Source organism: Xyrauchen texanus, chromosome 29 (assembly GCF_025860055.1).
Source record: "Xyrauchen texanus isolate HMW12.3.18 chromosome 29, RBS_HiC_50CHRs, whole genome shotgun sequence".
NCBI classification, from domain to species: Eukaryota; Metazoa; Chordata; class Actinopteri; order Cypriniformes; family Catostomidae; genus Xyrauchen; species Xyrauchen texanus.
In genome coordinates, this window is record NC_068304.1 from 12839635 (window position 1) to 12867608 (window position 27974).

General features: G+C 35.7%; 1 protein-coding gene and 1 long non-coding RNA gene across 3 annotated transcripts; both read left to right on the forward strand.

Annotated features, from left to right (window-relative positions):
• The first annotated feature begins 4324 nt into the window (after window positions 1-4324).
• On the forward strand, window positions 4325-9683 carry LOC127622660 (uncharacterized). The gene is made up of 3 exons (XR_007967990.1): window positions 4325-4418; window positions 8702-8822; window positions 8919-9683. It is a non-coding gene; the product is annotated as an uncharacterized LOC127622660 (long non-coding RNA).
• A 180-nt stretch (window positions 9684-9863) lies between these two features.
• LOC127622659 (DEP domain-containing protein 7) lies at window positions 9864-27890 on the forward strand. 2 transcript variants are annotated; one of them, XM_052096679.1, is made up of 9 exons: window positions 9864-10224; window positions 13765-14223; window positions 16991-17121; window positions 17250-17442; window positions 18862-19082; window positions 21283-21425; window positions 23686-23811; window positions 26992-27070; window positions 27377-27890. In XM_052096679.1, exons 2-9 carry the CDS (start codon window positions 13799-13801, stop codon window positions 27589-27591), a joined length of 1533 nt encoding a protein of 510 aa, XP_051952639.1. In that variant the 5' UTR covers window positions 9864-10224; window positions 13765-13798; the 3' UTR covers window positions 27592-27890. The 2 variants fall into 2 exon arrangements, with proteins under 2 accessions (XP_051952639.1, XP_051952638.1); XM_052096678.1 differs by having other exon boundaries at window positions 9867-10224; window positions 13791-14223.
• Window positions 27891-27974: the final 84 nt, after the last annotated feature.

A 27974-nucleotide genomic window follows, 5' to 3' on the forward strand; every position in this document is an offset into this window, starting at 1 on the left:
AATCTCGAAATGTATCAGCTTGGCTGATATTTCAGCCTTTTTGGTCTATCACTTTGAAACCTTGCTTTATATGAGTGCATTTAAACAATCTGGTTTGTTAAAGGCATTCATATAAAGTCATTTAAATACTATAAAGAGAGAGATCTTAACATCCAGTCCACTGAACTTGCATGTCTGTTTATCTAGACACCAAGCCTTGTGTTTTGTCTGTACCTTTCATTCCACTTCAGATTCTCCTGCTATCAGAGAGTGAAACACCGTCACAAGGGTTTTTGACGCAAGCAAACAGAGTGAATGCGTGTGTTAGATAACAGCTTGCCAAAAAAAACAATTACTACTTGGCTGCATTATCAAATGCAAAATTCAAGTGTGCTGACTTTCACCTTTACCTTAAGTTGCCAAGTTACCAAATACATCAAGCATGTTGTGTTTAATATGAGAAACTCCGGCAGCTTAAGTAAAAGTGCTAATTGCCCATGAACCTTAAACAGGAAGTCCTATTCTGTGACATCTTTTTGTCTGCTGTTGTTATTCCTCTTCCTGCTGGACAAGCCCGAAGTATGCGATGATGCTGCAGGTTTCTGAGGAAGTGGACAGTATGAAGAGTTGTGGATAGGAGTGATTTCTCACTCAGCATACTCGCATACATCCAGAGGGAGAGGTTGGTTAATCTTTATACTGTCTTCACACAGTTTTAGCAGATTAATAAACTCAATCCATTGTCTGTGTGGCGTAGAGTGAATTCGGAAAGAGTAGGTTGACTTTTTTTATTCTAAAATCGGTCTGTGCTTACCGAAATGTAAAATACTGCCCCTAGTGGCCATAGCAGTTACTGTTGTTGGGCGTATAGGCACGTGAGAGCTCCATTTTCCTTTTGTAAAGTCCACAGAGTGGTGCCAAAAGCGAGTTGCAAAATGAGTTGTTTTCAGCTGTTCAGGCTGTAATACGGTGAAGAGGAATGCATGTTTTATAAAGTGAATCCCCCAACCCAAACCTAACCATAGGTGGAGTAAACATGTAATGTTAGAGGGAAAAACGCAACCTCTGAAGTTCTGAACTGCTCTTGTTGCTGATTATGGTTTTATATTATCTCAAGAAATGGCATTTTGTCCTGTTTGGTGTGTATTTTCACTTTATTCTGTTCTATAATATGCAAACAATATTTAGATATTCAGCATCTTTTACATTGCTGCCATTTGTACTTTCTGGAACTCTATACTGCACATATATTTGCATATATGGTAAGTTTATTTTGACCTTGGGAGCAACATATCAAGACAAAGTCCTCTTGAATGCCGGTAACTTGCCTAATAAATAGTTTCTGATGAAACAGTAGCTTGACAAATCTCAACCAAATTCATTTTCATCAATTGTTGATCCCAAAATCATGTCTGACATTTTCCTTGCTGTTCTTCCATTGTCTCATGGAAAAACTATTCCGAGACTGTGTGACTTCACTCCGGCTGGACCAGAAGACTGTTGAATAAAATATGATTGCTGCAAAACCGAACATCTCTATGGGCTGAAAACAAAGACTTCAATGTCTACAAACTGCCCATCATGAAGGAAGCCACTGTATAGTTTAATCTAGTGAGGGGCGTTAGATTCCAGTGTGCATATTATAGGAGAACTGGATGTTTGTTCAGTCACAAATGTCCCTACAGCTGAGAGACATATGAATATTGATAGGAATATGGTGTTGGGGGAGAGTGGGAGCAGAGCTGAGAGGGTTCTTTGACACTGGTCAACTCAATGTTCTGGTTTCACTGAGACTGGAATTTGTTTATGTGGACAATTGATGGGCACAGTCCACTTCATTCCAACCATTTTGGAGATACTTGATATGAGGAAGGAACTCCAAGATCCATCAAAACTGGCTTCATTATACCAAGAACAATCCTTGTCAAAACTCTTTAAAATGTGCTGAATAAAGAAACATCTGGGTCATATTTTTAGTCCAAAATTAATAGAAGAAAATAAGAATTGAATGAAAATGAAGCCTTGGGATTTTTTTTTTTTTTTTTTTTTGCATTATGACATTATTTCATGTCATAATGCAAAAAACATTTAATTGTCAGTAGTCTACTATAATGTGAAAGAAATCTCAATCTCATTACTAAATTAATGAATAATTAAATTCTAAACTAAATTTGTAAAGTATGGTTTTAAGTACTTGTGCTGACTTTAATTTCTACTGAAATGAATTTTAAATAAAAATGTATTGTGTCCAGACTGCATTATTTTTGTATAAATTTTTTACCAAGCCTTCATCATTTATTTTGGGTCCTTTTCAAATGCCTTTTAAGTATAGATTGTGTTGTTCTAGCCTTGTCCAAGACACATACTATCTATCCATTATTAAAATATGAATTGTTTAAAACCATTAAATCAAACAAAGTGAGTGAAATAAACAATTTCAATAATTACTGTGTGAGAATTATTTCTGTAATGTCCCACAGTTGTGGCGTAATTTCCACCACACCAAACGATTATGCCCCTTATAATGTTTTTTTTAAAAGTTAGTGTACTTGTAAACCAAGTGGACAAAAGTGACAAATATGAGACAAGTGATGAAAATAGAAAATTCAAGGAAAATCTCACATGTGTGCAGAGTATTTTACATTTATGCATTTGGCAGACGCTTTTATCCAAAGTGACTTACAGTGCATTTATTACAGGGACAATCCCCCCCAGAGCAACCTGGAGTTAAGTGCCTTGCTCAAGGACACAACAGTGGCATCTTGGTGGTTCTGGGGCTTGAACCCCCGACCTTCTGGTCAGTAACCCTGAGCCTTAACCACTGAGCCACCACATGTTCCTTCCTCATACCAAGTATTTCTACTGGGTGTAATTTCCAATCAATTATTATGCCAATTTGTGCAAAAAGTGTTAAAATAGGAATTATGTGTATTTAGGAGACACAAATAGTTTTATTTAAAAAATGTCCTCAGCAAAACAAAGGATTCTGCAATTTTATTTCAAAATGGAAATAAATATTTCCATCAGCATCATTTCCACCACAAAATTCTATTAAACACAATACAGAAATTACTGGAAATGACACTATGGTGGGAATTTATGTGACTTTCCAAAAAACAATGTCAAAATGTCCATAAATCACCTGTGATGCATGTACACAAACACCTGTTTCTGAACATATGGGTGCCCTAAGCAAATTCCTACTTGGAGGCCCCACAGCACAACTAACCGACCCCACCCCCTGACCTATACCACCCCTCCAGCAGGCCCACCCAAAATTTGACACAACAATACACTCTTTAACAAATTTGTATTTATTAACAACACAAAACACATTCAATTAACAATACATGTAAAATAAATAACTATACAAATGCACACTAAATTACTATAAATAACTACGTACAATGGGATATAACTGCTTGTTTGTTGCAATTTAATTAATGACAACGAACAAACCCCATCTAGCCAGGTAGCTGGCTTACATTCACTTCTTACCAGTGGTCTGGCTGCATTTCTCCTCCTCTTCCTCTTCCTTTTCCTTTTTGCTCCCGACTTGTAGGTGCGCCTGTCACATCTAGCTACAACTCTCTCCTTGCAGTTATATTCACCCTTCACCTTTCGGGGCACAACTCTAAATGAGCCATAACAGCTGCTTGAATCTTACTTACAGCTTTTTGTATATTTAAATATAAAATACATAAATAACAACCTTGCCGCTTAAAACTAGAAACAGCCCTGGCTTTTGGACAGTCAGTTGACAAATAAAAAATGTTGGTGAAGGTGTCAAAAACATTTTTAACAATATTTTGGTATATAGAAGTCCACAGTGATAAAAGTGCCCATAGTTCATTAAAACCCATATATATGCATATATTTATTTATTTGACTTGGGGGTGAAATCTGACATGGACATTTCTTGAGATTCACCTACCTATTCTTGAAGACATTCATTTCATATCTCCGCTATAAAACATTACTAGACCAGTAAACATATAGAAAGTGTAATTAATTATCCCTTTCACACGCGGTGCCTTATCACACCCCATGGTTTCCCATAAACTCCAACTGATAAATCTTTCTAGAACGGCTTGGGTTGACAGGTTAAAAGAAGGGGAAAATGGTTCTGGCTTGTTGATAAAAAAAACAGAACAACACAGCCAGACTCTCACTTTGCCGACAGGTTCTCCGGCATGATTTAACCTTGAGTTGTAGGAATGTTAATGTTGAGTCAGAGCAAAGAGAAAATGCTTTTTGCTGTCACACAGGTTTACAAAACAGCACCATCACACATGAGCTTAGAGAACACAGAAGTGGCAGAACCTGTTTTTACTGTCACAAAAGTGTTTTTTTTTTGTGGTTGGAAGCGTAAATTTTACAAAGAACATTTATTTTTATAGAGTTTCCATTTGCAGAACATTACCTACTGTTCTGACCAGGTATGTAAACATACAGTAAATCTTTGCTAACTTCTTAATATATTTTTACATTACATGTACATTCCATCTTTTGGTAGACTCTTTTATCCAAAATGATTTACAATTCATTCAAATTATACATTGTACAGTATGTGTACTAGTAATGGAACCCATGACACATATAGTACAGTATAGTAAGTATAGTATAGTAAAGTATACTGTACAGTAGTATAGTTTAGTATAGTACAGTATACAGTAGTATAGTATACATTAGTATAGTACAGTATACAGTAGTATTGTATAGTATAGTAAAGTATACATTAGTATAGTATAGTACAGTATACAGTAGTATTGAATATTATAGTATACAGTAGTATAGTATACATTAGTATATTACAGTATACAGTAGTATAGTATAGTATAGTATACAGTAGTATAGTATACATTAGTATAGTACAGTATACAGTAGTATTGTATAGTATAGAAAAGTATACATTAGTATAATACAGTATAGAGTAGTACTGTATAGTTTAATGTAGTATACATTAGTATAGTACAGTATACAGTAGTATTGTATAGTATAGTATACAGTAGTATAGTATACATTAGTATAGTACAGTATACAGTAGTATTGTATAGTATAGTAAAGTATACATTAGTATAATACAGTATTCAGTACTATTGTATAGTTTAATGTAGTATACATTAGTATAGTACAGTATACAGTAGTATTGTATAGTATAGTATACAGTAGTATAGTATACATTAGTATAGTACAGTATACAGTAGTATTGTATAGTAAAGAATACATTAGTATAATACAGTATACAGTAGTATTGTATAGTATAGTAAAGTATACATTAGTATAATACAGTATACAGTACTATTGTATAGTTTAATGTAGTATACATTAGTATGGTACAGTATACAGTAGTATTGTATAGTATAGTATACAGTAGTATAGTATACATTAGTATAGTACAGTATACAGTAGTATTGTAGAGTATAGTAAAGTATACATTAGTATAATACAGTATACAGTAGTATTGTATAGTATAGTAAAGTATACATTAGTATAATACAGTATACAGTACTATTGTATAGTTTAATGTAGTATACATTAGTATAGTAAAGTATACAGTAGTATTGTATAGTATAGTATACAGTAGTATAGTATACATTAGTATAGTACAGTATACAGTAGTATTGTATAGTATAGTAAAGTATACATTAGTATAATACAGTATACAGTAGTATTGTATAGTATAGTAAAGTATACATTAGTCTAGTACAGTATACAGTAGTATTGTATAGTATAGTAAACAGTAGTATAGTATACATTAGTATAGTACAGTATACAGTAGTATTGTATAGTATAGTAAAGTATACATCAGTATAATACAGTATACAGTAGTATTGTATAGTATAGTATACAGTAGTATAGTATACATTAGTATAGTACAGTATACAGTAGTATTGTATTGTATAGTAAAGTATACATTAGTATAATACAGTATACAGTAGTATTGTATAGTATAGTATACAGTAGTATAGTATACATTAGTATAATACAGTATACAGTAGTATTGTATAGTATAGTAAAGTATACATTAGTATAATACAGTATACAGTACTATTGTATAGTTTAATGTAGCATACATTAGTATAGTACAGTATACAGTAGTATTGTATAGTATAGTATACAGTAGTATAGTATACATTAGTATAGTACAGTATACAGTAGTATTGTATAGTATAGTAAAGTATACATTAGTATAATACAGTATACAGTAGTATTGTATAGTTTAATGTAGTATACATTAGTATAGTACAGTATACAGTAGTATTGTATAGTATACAGTAGTATAGTATACATTAGTATAGTACAGCATACAGTAGTATTGTATAGTATAGTAAAGTATACATTAGTATAATACAGTATACAGTACTATTGTATAGTTTAATGTAGTATACATTAGTATAGTACGGTATACAGTAGTATTGTATAGTATAGTATACAGTAGTATAGTATACATTAGTATAGTACAGTATACAGTAGTATTGTATAGTATAGTAAAGCATACATTAGTATAATACAGTATACAGTAGTATTGTATAGTATAGTAAAGTATACATTAGTATAATACAGTATACAGTAGTATTGTATAGTATAGTATACAGTAGTATAGTATACATTAGTATAGTACAGTATACAGTAGTATTGTATAGTATAGTAAAGTATACATTATTATAATACAGTATACAGTACTATTGTATAGTTTAATGTAGTATACAGTAGTATATTACAGTATACAGTAGTATTGTATAGTATAGTAAAGTATACATTAGTATAATACAGTATAAGTAGTATTGTATAGTAGACAGTAGTATAGTATACATTAGTATAGTACAGTATACAGTAGTATTGTATAATATAGTAAAGTATACATTAGTATAATACAGTATACAGTACTATTGTATAGTTTAATGTAGTATGCAGTAGTATATTACAGTATACAGTAGTACTGTATATTATAGTAGAGTATAGTATACAGTAGTATAGAATAGTAGAGTAGAGCAGAGTAGAATATAGTATAGTATAGCAGGTAATGTCATAGCTTTTTTGTGAGGATATGGAAACTAGTTAAACAATATGTGATTTGAATGAAGGTTTTTATTTATTTTTATATAGATTTGTTTGACTGATAGATGTTTACTTGGATGTAGAGTTGAAGAAGAACAATGCTTTATACAGAAAAAAAATTAGAAGCTTGATTGGAAAGTGATTCACAAAGATGTTGTTGCATTTACATTATGAATGTTTGACTGGCTCATACTGTTTGAAACAAAGATGGCTGTGTGTATTTGAATGCAAAGCATGCTCCACGGTTGAGGGGACAGTAAAAGGGCTAATGATTTGGGGAAAAAGGAATATCTGAGACCCCCTAAAGAGTGTGAAGGTTGTAGCATTGAGAGTCAAATTCCCATCACAATCCTGCACCCTGGAATCTGTAACAAAGCATATTAAGGAGATGATAAAGGAATAAAAGTCATACTTTTTCATTCAAATCAACTCATTCAATGTTTTACAATTATCGCCATCTTGTATGAATTATTATGAGTTGTTTTGAGACTATGTTGGGTTATCCATCAAGGCCAAATAGACATTCTCAGACTCACTTTTATTCGTTTAAGATATGAGAAATCATGTTCTCATTTAACTTACCCTAAGTTAGCAGTCGGATAAAGCACATACTGTAACTGATTTGAGAAATGGGTTACACTGTTAGTAAATCTCGATGAAAATGTAGGACTTTAGTTTTTAGTGTCTTTAGTCTTAAGTGTTGTTGTGATTGACTTCCAGAGCAACTGCTCGATATATAGATGCAACTGACATAGGCCTCCTTTTGATGTTCCCTTTACTGCATTTCACTTTTCCTTTGCATTGTATTCAACGCTACAGCCAATTTGCACTATTCCGATCAAAGTTGCACAAGATGTCTTTCTTAAGGCCTGTAACATCCGTGTTGCAGTTTTTATGGGAATGTCATGGGCAATGATTTAAATGGCAGGTGAAGTAGGACATGCAAAACCATACAAACTAAAATGCTTTAAAAAGAGTTACACATACAGCTGACCTGAAGTATGCAGAGGTCACTCTGTGCAGTGATGCATTAAATATGTTATTTGTATATCAAATTATAGTTTTCTAGACCTTATTAACCATAGTCTGTTAATATTTCCATGTAACACAATCCTGGTCAGACTAAATTCCGTGAACTTGAAACCTTAGGTAGTGTTTACATTTTTTCAGTGAACTTTCGATGCATTTTCTAAGAAATTACTTACATTTAAAAACCCACATTACAGGGTGAAAGCTTTGTCAATTCTATGGTTCTGTTCAACCAGTTGAGGCAAAGAGGCTGGAACAAATATTGCTTTAAATTGTTGATAAGTACTAACATTTATTCCAATGATATTGTACTCTGTCGTAGAAGGCCATTGTAATCAAAAATGTATTATGCTTTACCATGGCAACCATAGTTTGTGTCAAAATACCATAGTTATGGCATTGGGTGTAATCTGATTACTAAGTATTTAGTAAATGTAATCTTTTCATGTTTTAGTTAATTACGCTTTACATTTTAAATTCTTGTAATCACTTGACAGACTTTTAATAAAGGTAAAACTTCTAAGTTCATGAATTGGGTTGCACATATTTCTAAAATAATATGAATTATGTAAAATACATTTATAATGTTTATGTTCATATATAACTAACTCTCTTTGAATTTCTGTGACAGCTTAAGGGTCTGCTACAATGAACAAGGAGGAAATATCGAAATTATTCCATATTCATGACTGGAAAAATTAAAACATTTCTGTGAAAAATGTTTTAGAAGTATCTTGAAAGTAAAGTAATTGGTAATGTGATTACTTTTTTTTTATCAACATCAACTACTATTTTTCGTTCTCCCTTTTCTCCCTAATTTGGAATGCCCAATTCCCAATGTGCTCTAGGTCCTTGAGGTGGTATAGTGACTCGCCTCAATCCGGTTGGCGGAGGACGAATCTCAGTTGCCTCCGCGTCTGAGATCATCAACCTGCAGCATCTTATCACGTGGCTTGTTGAGCGCGTTACCGCAGAGACATAGCGTGTGTGGAGGCTTCACGCTAAACTCACCATGTGCCCCACCAAGAACCATATTATAACTACCACGAAGAGGTTACCCCATGTGACTCTACCCTCCCTAGCAACCGGGCCAATTTGGTTGCTTAGGAGACCTGGCTGGAGTCACTCAGCACGCCCTGGGTTCGAACTTGTGACTCCAGGGGTGGTAGTAACTTCTTTTCTTTTTTTACTTTGAGAAGAAAACAGACATTTTTATAAATATAATACACATAACGTGATTGCAATAAAGTAATCGGTGATGTAACCTGATTGCACTTTTAGATTAATAATCAGTCATTTGTAGTAGATAACTTTGAGTAGCCTAATTTACCATACATACATACATACACTGCTATCTATAATGACAATTGTCTATTGAGTTTACAACCGTCCCTGATAGTATTATTACTATAGTAATAGAAAGTATTACTACTAATAGTATTATAGTATTAAATACTATGCAAATAAATGTAATATTTTCTTGGAAATCTTTCATCTTTCCAACTATTTGCATGACCTTTAACCTATCTGATCAGCATTATATAATGTAATGTAATCAATAAAAGTGTTCACTAGGAGTTACCAAGAAAATAAAGCTTTTCGCCTTCCCTGGGTTGGAGAATGTGGGATGTGCAATGTTTGCAAAGGTCTGTCTATTGTTACAATTCACTTTTGTTACTATACCTTTGTATATATTTAGTATATCTTCTTTTATAGTGTTTGAGTTCATACTATTTTACGATAGTTTTACAATTGGAACAACAGTTGTACAAAGTATGGTATTTTGGCGGGAACTATGGTAAAATCTCCTCCTCTCCATAAAAAAAGATCGGATGAGAGTCAAAGCCAAAAGCAAGTTCTGGATTATTTTAATTCAAACGTTCGTGTTTGTTTGTTTGTTTGTAAGTGACCAGTTTCGGTGACCGCTTCAAAGCAAATGACATCATTATCATGCTAATGATCTGCCCATTGCCTTGTTTACGTCACAGTCAGGGTGTCAGAGCGCGCGGGCAGATGAGTGCAGACAGAGCGCTTTTAGAGCGCGCGAGTGTGAAGATTCATTCACAGCGCGCGACAAAAGGAGATGCCTTTCTCAAACACTGCAGCGCGAGTCATCCAGCTTTAACCTAAACAATTACATGCACAGACGTCCAGGTAAGTTTCTTGCTCTACATTTGACTTTTTTATATATTTTATTTCGTTGCAGATCTCTTTATTTAATTGTACAGCATTTAGAATGTTCAAGTTACATATTATCATATATTTTAAGAGTGCATCTGTAGAAGTCTCTAGTTATCTGTGGCTAAGGTTTTATGTTTTTTTCTTTGTATTTTGGACACTTATGTGGTGTATAATAATTATACTGATGCATTTCTGATTATTGCCAATTTTAACTGATATTGAGAATTTGTTAGATTTTTCTTTGTCTTAATTGAAAGAATGTGATGCAGCTTTTAAGACACTTCCAATGCTGATCAATGTTTTTATTTAAATTTAAACATGTGCTATCTGGCATTCACAGTGTAGCCAGAGGGTAAACCCGTTTGGCTTGTCTATGCTTGATGACCAAGTGAGCTGTAAAAAACTTAAAGCAAATGAACAGAGTTTCTGCAAAATTGTTTTGAATGTGTTTCTGTGTAATAATAGCTTAGTTTAGATTTGTTATTATGGTTACATGTGTTCTCCCTCTGGGATTATTTGTATGACTGTTGGGCAAACAAAGCAGTGTGTGGTGCCCATCATGACATGAACTTTAAATCCCATCAGATTTTTTCTTTCCAATGGGACAAACTCCTTGGTGATTCCTCTAATGTCCTCTTATGGATATTCTGCTGATTCTGCACTTTGCATTAATGTGCCTTTTGATAAGGGTCCATTAATGACTGATAAGTCATTTATAAATATATATATTGATGTATGTTATCATAACATGAATTAAAAGGGTGATTGTCATACAATAATTGTCAAATAGTGAACATTTTAATCTACAAATGCATAGTAAGTACACTTATAAATCCATAGAAAGTACACTTATTCATATTCGTATCAATTATCAAAAACATAAAATGCCCTTATTCACGATTCATGTCACAATGCAGCGACAATAGACTATTATAGTGAGATTAAATGAAGGGATTATGCCATTTTGCTACAGTGTATTTTATGTATTTAATGTAATGTATAGTCTCACTTTCCTTGTCATGTTGATGTCAAAAGAATGGTGTTATTCGTGGTGTCGCAAATTACCAAGTTCTAGTTACCTATAGTCCTTTGCCAAAACACTTTTCAGGCCTTAATGCTCATATACTACATAATTCATATAATGAAGCATGTTGACCATTAAACCATTCTGAATTTTATGGAAAGGTTTTTAATGTACAGGTTTCCTTAATGTCCTTAGTAAATGCTTCATATGTTTCCACTTTACGTCACATTTTCATAGGTTATTAATATTAAATAAGTGTTATTAAGCATCTATAACATGTGAGATAAAATGTCTCTCTATTTGGCGAGTATTGCATGACAGTCACCCTTGCATGTTGTTATAACTGCATATTAATGATTTATAATTTATTTGTAAATAAGTTATTAGTCATTAATGATGCCCTTTATAAACCATCAACAATGTAATCATTAATGTAAAGCGTAAAATATATTCAAACATTGTTTTCTGTCTGTTTTATCAAAACATAATGTACAAAAATGTACCGATAAGTACTATGATATTACTATGTTTTTTGAACATGGCACCAGGGTAATGCCATGTTTTGGGTATGTACCATGGTAATATCATGGTATTGTTTAAAGTACCATAGAGTAGCATGTAAATACCATCGTACAAGCTAATCATTCAGCACTCAGTGTTATGACCCCACTCAAAATGCCATAACATAAATACATTGTTATTTATTACAACAAAAAACATGTCTATATATCAAAGTACCATTACTATACCTAATACCATCATTGGACCTTGGCTCAACCACAGTACATTTTGTGAAAGAGCAGTTACCTTTGAGGGATTAAATCAATTCAAATTGTGAATTTATCAAAGGGAGACCTCAACAATAATAATAGACAATTGATTAACCAGTGGTATGCAAATGAAATAGAGCCGACATGATGTGAACGTAACATGGAATCATCTTTATCAATAGTTTATCGGATGGTGGTATTATCGTTGATGATGAATTAGCTGATGAGTGTAGTCAAATATTGCCAGTTGGAGAGAAGCTGTATTCATGTTTCAGTAATTCATAAATATTGCCTTTCCAGATTGCTTTATTTGGTCAATAGGTGTGAACACTTCACTGCTCAAACAATGAATATATTCACACAACCTTCCAACATCATTAATCTGTTCACCGGATCCCAGACTGCCCAGGCAAACTCTTAGCCTCTGAGGCTTTTCCTTCTTATGTAGCTAAAGAGACTCTTTTATACTGCAGCCAACCATTGTCCACTTGACGCAGCAAAGCCTTGCATTGATGACTAGGCGTGTATATGTGGGGTGGATCTCTGTAATCAAATCTCTGTGTAATATACTGTATTTAAACACCGTGTAGGCTTCTGACCACCCCTTGGAAAGATCTTGATCCCTGATGGGTAATTTAGAGCTTCATCACCACCTCAAGGCAGGACATAAAAACTGTACAGGAAACACTCCTCAGCGATATGACAAATCCCACCCCCCCACCCCTGTGTCGTTTATAAGGCTTGTGTATTGACTTTGGCCCCAGATGCTCTTTATGTTGGAAGCTTGGATCCTTAAAAGCGTTCTCTGGTCCACAGTTAGGTCCGTGAGAGCAAAACATGGGAAATTTCATGCTCTGCAACTGTCACATTGATTATAATTATAAATATGAGTAAGCTGAAACCTTCTGGTCCAGTTTCAAGTCTAAAGAAGCTTCCTTTTGTATACTTATTTCAATATGATGGACCGTACCAACACTGTGTATATTAGTTATAATAGATCTTTAAAAAGAAGAGTCCATGAGAATGGATTTAGTCAAGTTTACAATACCAAATGTAGTTCCAAACGTAAATTCGGTTCCCGAATTCATCTAGTCCTATCAATTGTATTTCATCGTTATATAAGTGGTCGCTTACCTCGCTCCACATTCTTCCGGAATCCCTCCTCCTCCCCATTGCCACCTAATTTCTAAAAAACCTTGTTTAACATATCTTCCTAACCACATAATGGGGGATTGTCTCGTACACGAGCCCCTCAGTTGTAGGCAGCACGCCAAACCTGTTTACATTACCATGCTCTGGGATTATATGAACCTGGTCTCTTTTGAAAGTCAATAAGGATACTTTCAGATTTTTTACCAAACAGTCAGAATTCATTTTAAACATAAAGAAAAACAGATAGAAAAGCTTGAATTTATTTGAAAGTTATCAGCATTTATTTGCATAAAATATTTTTTTAATTAAACTGTCAGTCAGAACCAACAGTATGTCTGTTATGTGTGCACCTTGACTCTTTGCTTAGGGGAGCAGCTAGCCAATCAACCTAGACCATAATGGACAGTTTTTAAAGAACTGATCAAATCTATAACCAAAAATGTATTTTTTCAACCAAAAACTAAATTTGAGTGTCTGGGAAATCATCCCTAAGAAACCAGGGAGGGGTTGAGATCATACAGTGTGGATAATTCTTAAACTGAGTTCTGTTTCGTTGACGTTTCTCAGCTTCTGTCCAATCCATCTCTTAATAGACAGCGGGATGGCTGGGAAGCCATTCCACGCCACGTACATCTGGACCAACATAATCAACAACCTTCAAACGCAGGTTGAAGTAAAGAGGAGACGCCACAATCTGAAAATCTATCATGACTGCTTCCTGGGCTCCGAGGCTGTGGATGTGGTTCTGGCTCACATCATTCAGAGCAAGTTCTGTGGAGATGCAGAGGTGCCTCGTTCCAAAGCAGTACGCCTGTGCCAGGCCCTCATGGAGGCCAGGATCTTCGAGGCAGTGGACACCAAGGTGTTTGGGAAAGAAAAGAGGCAAGCGAAGTTTGAGGACAGCAGCTGTAGTCTGTACAGGTTTCTAAACAGGCCGGCCACCAGCACGTCAAGCTCAGAAACCATTGAGAGTGGATATGATTCTTCCAGCATACAGAGGAACAGTTACAGTCCATCCTACCAAAGGTACCATCAGATCACGACCCCCATTTTTACCAATATTTTCTGCTCAAGAAATTGAAAATAATCTCAGTATTTCCACCTGATCTCACGAACATTACGTGACCGTGGCAACATATTTGCAAAGCCAGTGGGGGTCGCCAAAAGCAAGTGAAATGGTGTTGTAATCAGATAAGGTTTTTATGGTAAATATCATTAGTTTTAATGAGTAAAGTGTATCTTCCTATTATAAAACTTTAATCTAATCCTAACAGATTGTGTCCTAAAAGCAAATGAGAGGTAAACAAAACAGATATCCTTACCCAAATCCAACACCTAAACCTAAACCATAGTGTCCTAAAAGCAAATGCGACATGAAAAGTACATTTTCTGAAGCAAACACATCATTTCTTGTTGCTTTCATCTCACGTGCCTGCTTGTGTGCTTGGCTAGGCTTGAACCACAGTCCAAAGTCCAACACTCTTTCATTCAACTACCCCACGCAGCCTAATCACATTGGAATAAGTGTTTAAATGTAGGTGGGTCTGTAATACAAGTTTTTTAAATGATGCGTTAAAGTAGAAGTGTTTCGATATCATAAGAGACCAGTATGCGAGAATAGTGTTCATTTTATGGGAATAGGTATATTATTTTAAATGTGTGTAACCCTAGTTATGTAGGGTACAATGAGGCTAAAGGCCCCCCTTAAGGAAATTTGTCTTTTTTCTGGTCACAAAATGTATCATGGTAAAAAAAAATCGATTTAGATTAAAATTCAGTTTTGAATAAAAAGGTGGTGAGGGGGTAAAAAGGCCCCTAGGGGGATTTATAGTGATATTGTGTAGATAATGGGGCAATAGTTATAGGACACAGTTTGTCAACTAATGCAAATAATTTTGAGACAGATGCTTTTTTGAGTAACAAATTAAGATATTGCTTACTCAAAATAAGTACTTTGGAAAAAAGTCAACCAATTCCTGTTTTTTTCAAACACATTTGCCATTTTATTACATCTTAAGTATTATATAAACAAACTAATCTCTATTATGGTTGGACGAGTTAATGTGAGCCCACTTTTTGCCGCATTTAAGAAAAACAATGTGTTTAATAGGGGCCTTTAGCCCCTGCTACAGGGGGGCTGTTTACCCCAAACACTATCCTTACACTTATTGGACAGTTATTGAAAAATGTTTGATTTAATGACCTTAAACAAAACTGAAAATGATAAATAAGTATTTTGTCTCAAAAGAAATGTGTTAATTTCAGGCATTTTCATTAGCTACATAAATTTGCAACATTTAAAAAAATAATTATAATTAGATCAACTTCCTTCAAAATCAACCTTTATACACCACATGCAAAGATCTCATGGAACATGAACATTTTGCACTGTATAGTGACGAACAGGTCCTGTGGTAGTTTTTGATGCTATTTAGTGTTTTGGGAGAAAATAAAATCAAAGGAGCCTTTTACCTTGTGGAGACTTTAGCCCAGTTGTATCCTACTTAAAAGTAATTAAACTGTAATCTGATTACAAAAATGTACAGTGTAATGCATTACTTTTTGACTTAAGAAGTAGTTACCTTACAGTAACAGTAAATTACATTGTAATCGGATTACACCCAAAACTGGATTTTATGCTGTAATCTAATGATTAAGTTGCCAATTTGTCAAAAAGTAATAAAACTAACTCAAAAATCTTCAAAATAGCACAACCAATACCAAAAATAATTAGTATCTGTTGTAAATAAACAATATTGCTTTGATTGTACAGTTTTTTCTAGATCTCATGACCCTCTCTGTGTAACAACATCTGCATCCAGCTGTCAGACGAGTCCTCTTTAAATGTTTTAGGTTTGAAACTTGAGGACTTCAGCTTCCATTTGTAATGATAAAATACTCTTAAAAACTAAAAGAATGTGTTTGCAAAATCTGCAAAATATAGAATATATCTGAAAATACAAGCCACAGGTTACAAAATATGTAGAAAACATTGATACTGAAAAGAATATTGTTTTTTACCATTGGGAAGAAAAATCACAAATGAGATCCCTTTAATACCACAATAATTTCTCCGACACAGCAATACAATTAAATGAAGAGGAAACTGAGACTTTTGCCTAAACCTCCAGATTCTCAGACATTTCTCCTGATAATTGAAGTTTTACAACCAGTAATTGTTTGTGTCCCCTCTATAGTTTCAGATCTCAAAAACTGAGCTAGCTATTTGCTTTCATTTTATATCATACTGTATACTCTCATTAAACGTCAACTGTCTCATTTGTGTCTATTATTAACATCTGAGACAAAGGTGATACTTAAATTAAAAACCTGAGATCTCTAACAAGTCTCTAAAAGCAATGAAAGAGCAACCTTTAAGCAATAAAATGTCCTCTGGATCCACTTTCAGTAGATTGCTTTAGGATACAAGCTTTGCAGAATCTCTCAAAACTGGTTAATCATTTACTTGATATTAGTTAACGAGAAAGCATATGGGCATAACAGAATGCTGAGCATTTCTCAGAAATATTTTGACATTTTATACTTGTAAATACCTATAAATGGACTGACCACGCTATTAAAAGCCAAACCTCTACAAATGTCCATGAAATGGCAACATCTCTTTTAATCATGGAATTACAGACCTTATTTGGCAGATCCTACAGGAATGCATGAAACTTGTTCAGCATTGCTCTTCATAGACAGGAAACTATTTTAGACATACTGACATAAAATTATAATAATATTCATGTAATGATTTTATTCCATTTCTATTTTTAAATGTTCCCTCCAGGACAGAGGAACCCGCGTATTCAAACAACTCACCTGTCAAAACAGATACATCTCTGGAGGATGTTTTGGGAAATCTGAACATGAACACCACTATCACGCCACAGATGATGAATCTGGGTTTATCACAGGAGTGTACGTTTAAATTATAATTACAATTCTGATTTCCACTTCACTTCAGTGGTAATACATTGGAGGTTTTTTACTGTCAAGCATTAACACAGTTGCTTGTTGACATTTCATTTTGTCCATGTTTGTCTCAGTGATGGATGAGATGTGGCGACAGCAGACGGTGCTGAGGCTTCTGCAGTTGATTGAACTGCCTCTTCTGGAGAGTCTTTTGGAGGGCAGAGAGTGTCATCGCCCGCCCCTCCACAGTATGGACAGCGACCCAGACCTGCTCTACACCAGCAGCTACCTGGACCGCGAGATCCTGAAGGCCTTCAGCGAAGCTCAGTATGTTACAGTCATTTCCCCATCTAATGACATATAACAAAACTTGATTTTTACATTTTCTGAAAGTGAAGGGGGATTGTCTGGGCATTGGACTGGGGTTTCTAAGGAGTGATTATTAGCATATTGCTATGCAGTTGCTAAAGTGTTCTGGGTGGTTACTAAGCAGTTCCAAGTCAAATTAGTCCACCCCAAGTCTCTGTGATAATCTAGTCCCTTGGGACTAGAGCTTGGGACCTTCCTGTAATGTAAGTCTTTGGGATTTTTTTCACCCATTTTATCATTCAAAAGGCAAAAATCCTAGAACAGTAATAGCACACATCCTCAATAATGTGCATGATTTTAAGGTATTATTCATGTTGTAGCCAAATGGTGTGGGATTTAAACATAAACAGTATAGGAATTTGAACATATACAGTGTAACAACATGAACAATATTCGGCAGCATATTGTGTCCAGACGAGGGTCAGCTGGTCATTATATAATGCTTCTGTTTGAAGGCCTGTCCCCCCACTCATGGTCAAAAAACCCTCTTTATTCCTCTAACACACACTTTCTGGCAAATGAAATATCTCTTTGTAATCTTTCATCTCCTCATGTAGGCATTTATTCTCTCTTTATCTGTCTTCTTGGCAAGTATATGTCACTTTGGTCGCTTATGCTAAAACTTGAAACATCTGTTTACCATAGTGCACAGCACCCTTTGGTGATTGTTATTTTTGTTGCATAGCAACATTCTGTTACGTCATGGAAAACAGGATGGCACTTATTAAATTTGCTAAATAAATTAGCGTTTAGATTATAAATTGTGCCCTTAATATTTTTATGATGTATATAGTATATATACATATATAGCCATTTTATAAAAACTTTGTAGATTGTAGCATATTGTACATAACCGTTTTATAAAGTGCTATAAGGTGAATATATTTACAGCTGAAGGGGTTGCCTATATTCAAACTACAGCACAGCTCCTCTTACCTCATTGCTTAAAGGGATAGTTCACCCCAAAATCATTTACACACCCTCATTCCATTCCATGACTTGTGCATGTCTTTCTTTCTTCTGCTATAAACAAAGATTTTTAGAAGAATATCTCAGCTCTCAGAATATCTTCAGTGAGAAACATATCAAAATTGAAGTTATTTTTTACTGTTAACAGTAAAACAGGCAGGGAAGAGAATTTATAGTGAAAAAGGACTTAAATATTGATCTGTTTCTCACCCACACCTTTTAAGTGTATTGTATGTACCTACAGAGCTGAGATATTCTTCTAAATAATCTTCATTTGTGTTCTGGTGAAGAAATAAAGGGATGGCATGAGGGTGAGTAAATGATGAGAACATTTTCATTTTTGGGTGAATTACACCTTTAACTCATATGTCCTTATCAATTATATTTTTTTATTTATCTCTTTAACAGGGCAGATAACTGGTTGTCGGCAGCTGTGGACTGTCTGGAGTTTCTTCCTGATCAGCTGGTGGTGGATGTGAGCCGAGGTTTAGCCAAGTGTGCAGAGGAAACTTCCCAGTACAAGCAGCTGCTCTATAGAATCCTCGTTCAACACTACGGCCAGTCTGAATACCCACCGCTGCTCAGCAACCACGTCTTTGACATCCACTCAGGCATCTCTGAGCTGCTTGGTAAGAGAGTTAGGATGACTTAATTTCTACTTGTTTATGAAATGAAATTAGTGTCATTAGTGGTGCTTACTTAGACAAGTAGCTAGTAACTATTAGTAATAGGTGTTCTATTAATTTTCTAAGTGAATGGATTCGTGAATTTTGACTTGCGGATGTCCTTACATGTAAGGAGGGACCACACTTTTTCAACTGCATAGCGACACCCTAGCAACCTGATTAAAACAACTCAGAATGTTTTAAACTTACAACAACACCCTAGAAACCATTACAAAAACACACTAACAACCCAAAACAAACCACTTAGAAAATGTTTCAACTGCATAACAACACTCTACCCTAGCAACCCCTAAAAATACCCTAGCAACCATAACAAACCACTCAAAACATTTTTCTACTGCATAACAACACTCTAGCAATCATTAAAAACACCTTAAACACAATACAAAACTACTCAGAGCACCTTTAACTGCATAACAACACCCTAGTAACTACCAAAAACACCCTAACAACCCAATACAAAACCACTCAGAGCACCATTAACTGCATAACAACACCCTAGTAACCACCAAAAACACCCTAACAACCCAATACAAAACTATTCAGAGTACCATTAACTGCATAACAACACCCTAGTAACCACCAAAAACACCCTAACAACCCAATACAAAACTACTCAGAGCACCTTTAACTGCATAACAACACCCTAGTAACCACCAAAAACACCCTAACAACCCAATACAAAACTACTCAGAGCACCATTAACTGCATAACAACACCCTAGTAACCACCAAAAACACCCTAACAACCCAATACAAAACTACTAAGAGCACCTTTAACTGCATAACAACACCCAAGTAACCACCAAAAACACCCTAACAACCCAATACAAAACTACTCAGAGCACCTTTAACTGCATAACAACACCCTAGTAACCACCAAAAACACCCTAACAACCCAATACAAAACTACTAAGAGCACCTTTAACTGCATAACAACACCCAAGTAACCACCAAAAACACCCTAACAACCCAATACAAAACTACTAAGAGCACCTTTAACTGCATAACAACACCCAAGTAACCACCAAAAACACCCTAACAACCCAATACAAAACTACTATGAGCACCTTTAACTGCATAACAACACCCAAGTAACCACCAAAAACACCCTAGCAACCCGATACTAACCACTCAGAATACTTTATCAACCACATAACTCCCTAGCAACCACTGAAAAACACCCTAGCAACCCAATACAAACTACTCAGGACACGTTTTTAACCACATAGCAACACCCTGGCAAGTACCAGCTAAATCTAAAAACACTATTTTTGATTAGTGTATCGAATAGAATTGGTGCATAGGAATTTCTGATTCACAGACGGAGCATTGTACTGCACAGACACAATCCTCTCATTGAGTTAAAAAACATATCAAACATGGCTGAGAGTTATTTTATTTCTTCCCCTGACTTGCACCAAAAAAAAAAAATGGTGCACTGCAAGTGATAGATCTCATGACTGAAGGTTCAGAAGTTCATGCTCAACATAGAACTCAGTCCTGCTTCTCCACAACAAGGTGATACTCATATACAAAGAGTCTACACCATATTTGCTCTGATAATAATAATAATTAAAGATACAGTCTGCAAAGAGGCCCCACCCACCCATAGGGGGTTCATTTCTGTGGGGAAAATGGGAGACGGGTATTTCTGCTGACAAAGCCAGCAAAAATATAGTGCACCCCTTACCTAACCTTTTCCCTAACCCTAACCATCTGTGGAGGGGTAGCCCCATTTTAGAGTTGGCACAACCCTCTTTTGGATTAACCCCACCGCCTTCCGAAGAAACCACGCCCCATTTAGGAGATTCTGCCCCATTTGGAGATCTCTGGCCTGCAGCTAAAGCTACCTGGAAAATGGGTAGAAATAAATGGGTTACTATGGAGGCGGGATTTGTTTCCCCCCACGCTAAACCTCCTCAGGATATTTTGTGTTGCCAAATGTATCTACAGTATATGAGTGTCATTGTTTTTCATTTATAATCATAAATATGAGTAGTTTATTGTTTGAGGCTATGGAATTGAAATGGATTATTATGCGCTAGACTAAACTATAAATGCAATGTCATTCTAGTCATTCTTATCACATATTGTGGTTGATTTCTTTAGTCCATAAGGTGCTGTATTGTGCATGTTTGCAGTGAATGGGAAGCAGGAGCAAGCACTGGAGTCTCTACAGCTTTGTCTGAAGCTCCAGGATTCTCGCAGTAGAGAGGAGCTCCGCAGGTTACTGCGCTTCATGGCCCTCGCCGCCAGCCCCCAGGAGGTTAAATTAAACAAAGAGGTAAGAAAAATCAAGAAAAAATAGTTGAGATTATCAGAGCTGAATAGGGCAGTGGTTCTCAACTGGTTTTGCTTCAGCACCAACATTTTATTTTGGGTGACCCAACAGAGATGGCCATTGTTTGAGCCGATCAATATGAAAAATTATTACAATTACATAGGCTGTATTGGAGAATCATTTTGGTTTCTAAATGTCTCTTAAATTTGGATGGTTTCATGTTCGTTGCAGCCCACAATTCACTGCACAAGACATATTTTTGTCGGCACAAAGCATGTTTATACCCATTGCAAGCAAAACCGTATTTACTGTAGTCTGGGTTGTATTTTCTTTTACCATGTGCAGTTTTTTTTATGGTTTTGGAGGTTAAAGACCTCTGCACACATAAGAAATTGAAGAACGAATGGGTGTTACATCATTTAGAATCAAATTTGGCCTAAACGAAGATGATTTTAAGTTAGTTTTGGTGGTTTGTAACAGCTTGCCAGCGGGAACTTTCAGGAAAACTTTGTACTGGCTGCTAAATACCTTCTTGCCATTGGTCCATGTCATCTGTACATCTGATCTGGAGCTCCACCTACTTTGAGGCTGACAGCGAATTCCAGTTCATTCAGTCAGTTAAGATCAGTCAACATGAACACACCAGCATGCAGTTATTAGTGAGCTGGTGCAAACTTACCTACATCTATACGATCGTTCACATAGACACATTTTCCAAGAACATGTCATGGGATTTTTTTGTTTAATTAGTCTACAAGAGAATCAAATCTACTCAAATACATTGAAGTGCCCATTCACTCATGTACCTTCTGCAGCGAAAGCCATTCACCCATCTGCCTAAAGTGAGATATGCCTTTCATCATTCTTTAGTCTGTATTCTTCCCATTAACATTCTTTTATACACCCATTTTTGCAGTAGTATCATCATAAATAACAATAAAAGGGTGTGTAATCTGTGCATGTATGGCATGTTAGCGCATTAGCACTCATTACAAATTACACATTATCTACATATATATGACTTTAAATCATCATTGATTGGTTGAAACAGTTTCTTTTACTGATCTTGTGTGAATTCTTCTCATAGAATGAGGCATGAAGCCATTGATAACACATTTTAATGTCATAATAGTTGTTTTATCTATGTTTAAATGTTTTCTGTGTAGTTTTGAGCATGCTCATGATTAAACGTTCCTCTAAACACCCACACCAGCAGCGTGGCGGGTGTCTGAATGTTCGCAAACAGTATGTCGTTGCTCAGCTGTTTCAAACTTATTTTTGACTCTAAATGAACTATGACGAAGCACTTCGCTGTGAGTGTGCAGGGGTCTTAAGTGCATGTCACACAATCTGTTCATGTTGGCATCTGCCTAATTTGGCTAGTTTCTACAAAAAGCAGGTGAATTTGCATCAGAAGAGTTTGATTGTGTGACTATTATTGTTGTTTTCTCCCTGCTGTCTGCAAACCTTTCAATTCAGACCTGTGACCCCTTTTTGGGTTGCAAACTTGCGACCCACCAGTTTAGAACCACTGGAGTAGAGATCTCAGCCCAAATATTTTTGTATTAAAAGGGGTTCTTGTCTTGAATTTGGATGTGTATTTATGCTGCAAACCTAGTAATGGAGGATATGGATTGTCAGTGTAGAAGGATACATTAAAAAACAGTGTTCTGTGGTGTAGTAATGTTTCTGAATGGTGTGGTCGAGCTTCATACTTACTGAATGTGTTTGGAGAAGTCTTATTCTGTCACATTCCTTTTCATTTTATTAGAAAGGCTTTTTGTTACAAAATGTGGGGGGAAAATTCAATAGATATTGATATTTGTGACTACGACACACCACCAGTGGAGTGGTGGTGGTGTAGTGGCTAAAGCACAGGGCTGTTAATCAGAAGGTCACAGGTTCTAATCCCATGGCCACCACCATTGTGTCCTTAACTCCAGGTTGTTCTGGGGGGATTGTCCCTGTAATAAGTGCACTGTAAGTCGCTTTGGATAAAAGCATCTGCCAAATGCATAAATGTAAATGTAAATATTTCAGCATGCTAGCTGCTAAATTTGACCAGTGTATGATACCAAACAAAAGTTTCATTGGAAGAAGCCATAGAAATTTAAGTGAGCTTTTCAGTCCAATGGGTCAATGCAGTACTAATTAAATATATCTATGTAGACAGCAAATTAAACTAAGACTCCACTCCTATATAAATTCTATTCCTACATCAGTACAGATAATATACAAGATTTTTATCTGTTTTGTTCTGTAGATAGAGAACAGAATGGCGGTAAAGAGGGCATTCTCCAACGCGATTGTGCATAGGATGAAACTAGCAAAGGGGAAGGTTGATCTTCTGGTTCTTTTCATGATGGACAACCACCACGACCTCTTTAAGGTGAGCCAAAACACAATATACATTTGCAGAGCGCTACAGTATGCTGTGATTGCTACTTTAGACTGTTTAAAAAAACAATGATTTCAGATCCCATATACACTCACCTAAAGGATTATTAGGAACACCTGTTCAATTTCTCATTAATGCAATTATCTAATCAACCAATCACATGGCAGTTGCTTCAATGCATTTAGGGGTGTGGTCCTGGTCAAGACAATCTCCTGAACTCCAAACTGAATGTCAGAATGGGAAAGAAAGGTGATTTAAGCAATTTTGAGTGTGGCATGGTTGTTGGTGCCAGACGGGCCAGTCTGAGTATTTCACAATCTGCTCAGTTACTGGGATTTTCACGCACAACCATTTCTAGGGTTTACAAAGAATGGTGTGAAAAGGGAAAAATATCCAGTATGCGGCAGTCCTGTGGGCGAAAATGCCTTGTTGATGCTAGAGGTCAGAGGAGAATGGGCCAACTGATTCAAGCTGATAGAAGAGCAACTTTGCCTGAAATAACCACTCGTTACAACCGAGGTATGCAGCAAAGCATTTGTGAAGCCACAACACGCACAACCTTGAGGCGGATGGGCTACAACAGCAGAAGACCCCACCAAAATTGGACAGTTGAAGACTGGAAAAATGTTGCCTGGTCTGATGAGTCTCGATTTCTGTTGAGACATTCAGATGGTAGAGTGAGAATTTGGCGTAAACAGAATGAGAAAATGGATCCATCATGCCTTGTTACCACTGTGCAGGCTGGTGGTGGTGGTCTAATGGTGTGGGGGATGTTTTCTTGGCACACTTTAGGCCCCTTAGTGCCAACTGGGCATTGTTTAAATGCCACGGCCTACCTGAGCATTGTTTCTGACCATGTCCATCCCTTTATGGCCACCATGTACCCATCCTCTGATGGCTACTTCCAGCAGGATAATGCACCATGTCACAAAGCTCGAATCATTTCAAATTGGTTTCTTGAACATGACAATGAGTTCACTGTACTAAAATGGCCCCCACAGTCACCAGATCTCAACCCAATAGAGCATCTTTGGGATGTGGTGGAACGGGAGCTTCGTGCCCTGGATGTGCATCCCACAAATCTCCATCAACTGCAAGATGCTATCCTATCAATATGGGCTAACATTTCTAAAGAATGCTTTCAGCACCTTGTTGAATCAATGCCACATAGAATTAAGGCAGTTCTGAAGGCGAAAGGGGGTCAAACACAGTATTAGTATGGTGTTCCTAATAATCCTTTAGGTGAGTGTATATATATATATATATACAGACCATCCGGAAAGTATTCACAGCGCTTCACTTTTTCCACATTTTGTTATGTTACAGCCTTATTCCAAAATGGATTATATTCATTATTTTCCTCAATTCTACAAACAATACCCCATAATGACAACGTGAAAGAAGTTTGAAATCTTTGCAAATTTATTAAAAGTAAAAAACGAAAGATGATGGAGGCCACTGTGCTCATTGGGACCTTCAATGCTGCAGATATTTTTCTGTACCCTTCCCCAGATCTGTGCCTCGATACAATCCAGTCTCAGAGGTCTACAGACAATTCCTTGGACTTCATGGCTCGATTTGTGCTCTGACGTGCACTGTTAACTGTGGGACCTTATATAGACAGGTGTGTGCCTTTCCAAATCATGTCCCATCAACTGAAATTACCACAGGTGGACCTCAAGGATGATCAGTGGAAACAGGATGCACCTGAGCTCAATTTTGAGTGTCATGGCAAAGGCTGTGAATACTTATGCACATGTGATTATTTTTTCAGTTTTTATTTTTAATAAATTTGCAAAGATTTCAAACAAACTTCTTTCACATTGTCATTATGGGGTATTGTTTGTAGAATTTTGAGGAAAATAATGAATATAATCCATTTTGGAATAAGGCTGTAACATAATAAACAACAAAGTGAAGCACTGTGAATACTTTCCGGATGCACTGTATATATATATATATATATATAGCTGCACGTAGCAATCATTAGGGAAAAGTGGAGAAAATTAGCAAAAGAATTAAAGGACAGATCCTGCTGATGTTGTGAAGACAGTTGTATTGGTGGAAAATTTTAAAACACTATTAAAAAATTGAGAGTTTTGCCTAAACTTACAGTGCCAACTAGCATTGGAAATGAATCAAATTTGGCATGTCTTCTCAAAATGGACTGCTGTCCATGTGTACCAAGTAGAGGTCTTCACGGGTCCAAAATAAATGCCGGACTCGGACCAGACCCGTCTATTATTTGAAAGCTTGGAACCATACCCATGCAGAACCGAGAAATGCCGGACCCGAACTACACTCTTATGGGTAACACTTTAGAATACTGTATCTTACTTAATGCATAACTAATAAGGAATTACTGCAGACCTAATAGGTAATTCTTTAGAATTAGAAGTAAGGAAGAAGAAAGGGCCACAACCTGAAAATTGTAATGGCTAATAGTTATGATATTATTGTAATTGTAATTAATCGACTGTTCATTAGTAGTTACTCAATAGTTATTTCTCCTGTTGCTGAATTAGTAGATAATTAAAAGTAGTTCATCAGGAGGCATGACTGAATTCAATAGTTATTGATTAGCTAATTGTTACTTAACACAACTATAAAATGCTATTACATACTCATTAGTTAACACATCTTCCTTAGTAGTTAATAGTAGTGAATTAAGTGTTAATGAAGAATTACCTATTAGTTCTGCAGTAAGATACAGTATTCTAAAGTGTTACCCTCTTATGCAGTTAGGTTATTCTACGTTTATTATTTACAATTTTTTTCTCTGAAATGTGTTACTTGGGTTTTCAGCGGCATTGCATATGTTGTAATTTTTACATTAAAGGTGCAGAAATTCTGATATAATTTATCTTTGTTTAATTTTTATCATCACAAAAACCTGCATTTTTATATCCACTGTATTATGTGGGTTTGATGCTGATATCATTTTTTAGCTCATTTGTAGCTCGTCCAAACTAGCACAACAATGTATACAAATTAGTTGACTAGGACAATTTTAATGGTCTTTATATGTTTTAAAATGAGACAATGGTCAGCTTTGTCAATTCAGGTCATTGCTGTTTTATAAGCTGGCGTTTCTGTGCCAGAAATAACCTGACAACTCAAACCTTTAAAATGTTGAATGTTTAGAATAATTTGATAATTTTTTTGCCCTAGATTCCTGTTACATTGCACAAACTTGTAAGAGACAAACTGGCCTGCATCATTAAGGGAACAGATCCAGATCTCATCACAGGTAAGAACATAATAGAAAATGTAGTTAGACCAGACCTTAAAAATTACAATGAAATATCTTGTCATTTACTCACCCTCATGAGTGTACTATCCCTTTAAAGAAATCAATCCTTCCCTATTGGCTGTTTTTATCACTAGCATCAAAAGTACCTCGTTTACCCAGTACTTGGTCATCAAAGTCCTAATTTATAATCTGACCATTTTTTCAAGTTGTTTGTCACATTTGTGAAGAAAACACCACTACTTTGTCAACACACAATCCTTTTATGTGTTATGGGAATTAACAGTGAACTCTTCCCTCTTTCAGGTACAACATATTGTCGCTGGATTACTGGAAAAGTGTACATGGAAACAGTTCAGAAAACGACCAGAGAGGAGCTTTGGACTTTGCTTAAAACTATTCATGAGAACTCAAAACTTTCTTTGAAAGAGAAGCGACGATTATTAGGACAATTCTACAGAGGCCATCCTGAAATATTCGTGCAATATTTTGGCAACAGAATATCCAGTGCTTGCATTTGAAAGGATTTTTAGTTAAAGAATATCTTGTATATTGTAAATATGTATATGTTGTAGAAAAACCCAGAAGACTAGTTCAGTTTTATTTACATATGCGCATGTGAACTCATGTGCTGAAATAAACGTCAAAGCCTGATGAGTTTGAATAAACAGATTCTCGTGTGTCTGTACTGATGATATGTGAAAATATGTTTGAATGTAGATTTGTTGAAAACCCAACACTTTTCTCTTAGTTCCTGTCTACCAACACTAAACATGAAACTGGCTGCTCTCAGAACATCACAAAATAAAGTTGCTTACACTTCAGTACCCCACTTTGTTTTCTAATTGGACCCATAGAACCAATGGATCTAAATTCATCTAAATGGAGAGAGAACTGTTAGTTT

What these genes read in the sequence shown, in the direction of transcription:
- LOC127622659 (XM_052096678.1), top strand. An exon ending in TACAGTCCATCCTACCAAAG is followed by an intron (nt 14,224 to 16,990) that starts GTACCATCAGAT and finishes TGTTCCCTCCAG; the next exon opens with GACAGAGGAACCCGCGTATT. An exon ending in AGGTTAAATTAAACAAAGAG is followed by an intron (nt 21,426 to 23,685) that starts GTAAGAAAAATC and finishes TTTGTTCTGTAG; the next exon opens with ATAGAGAACAGAATGGCGGT.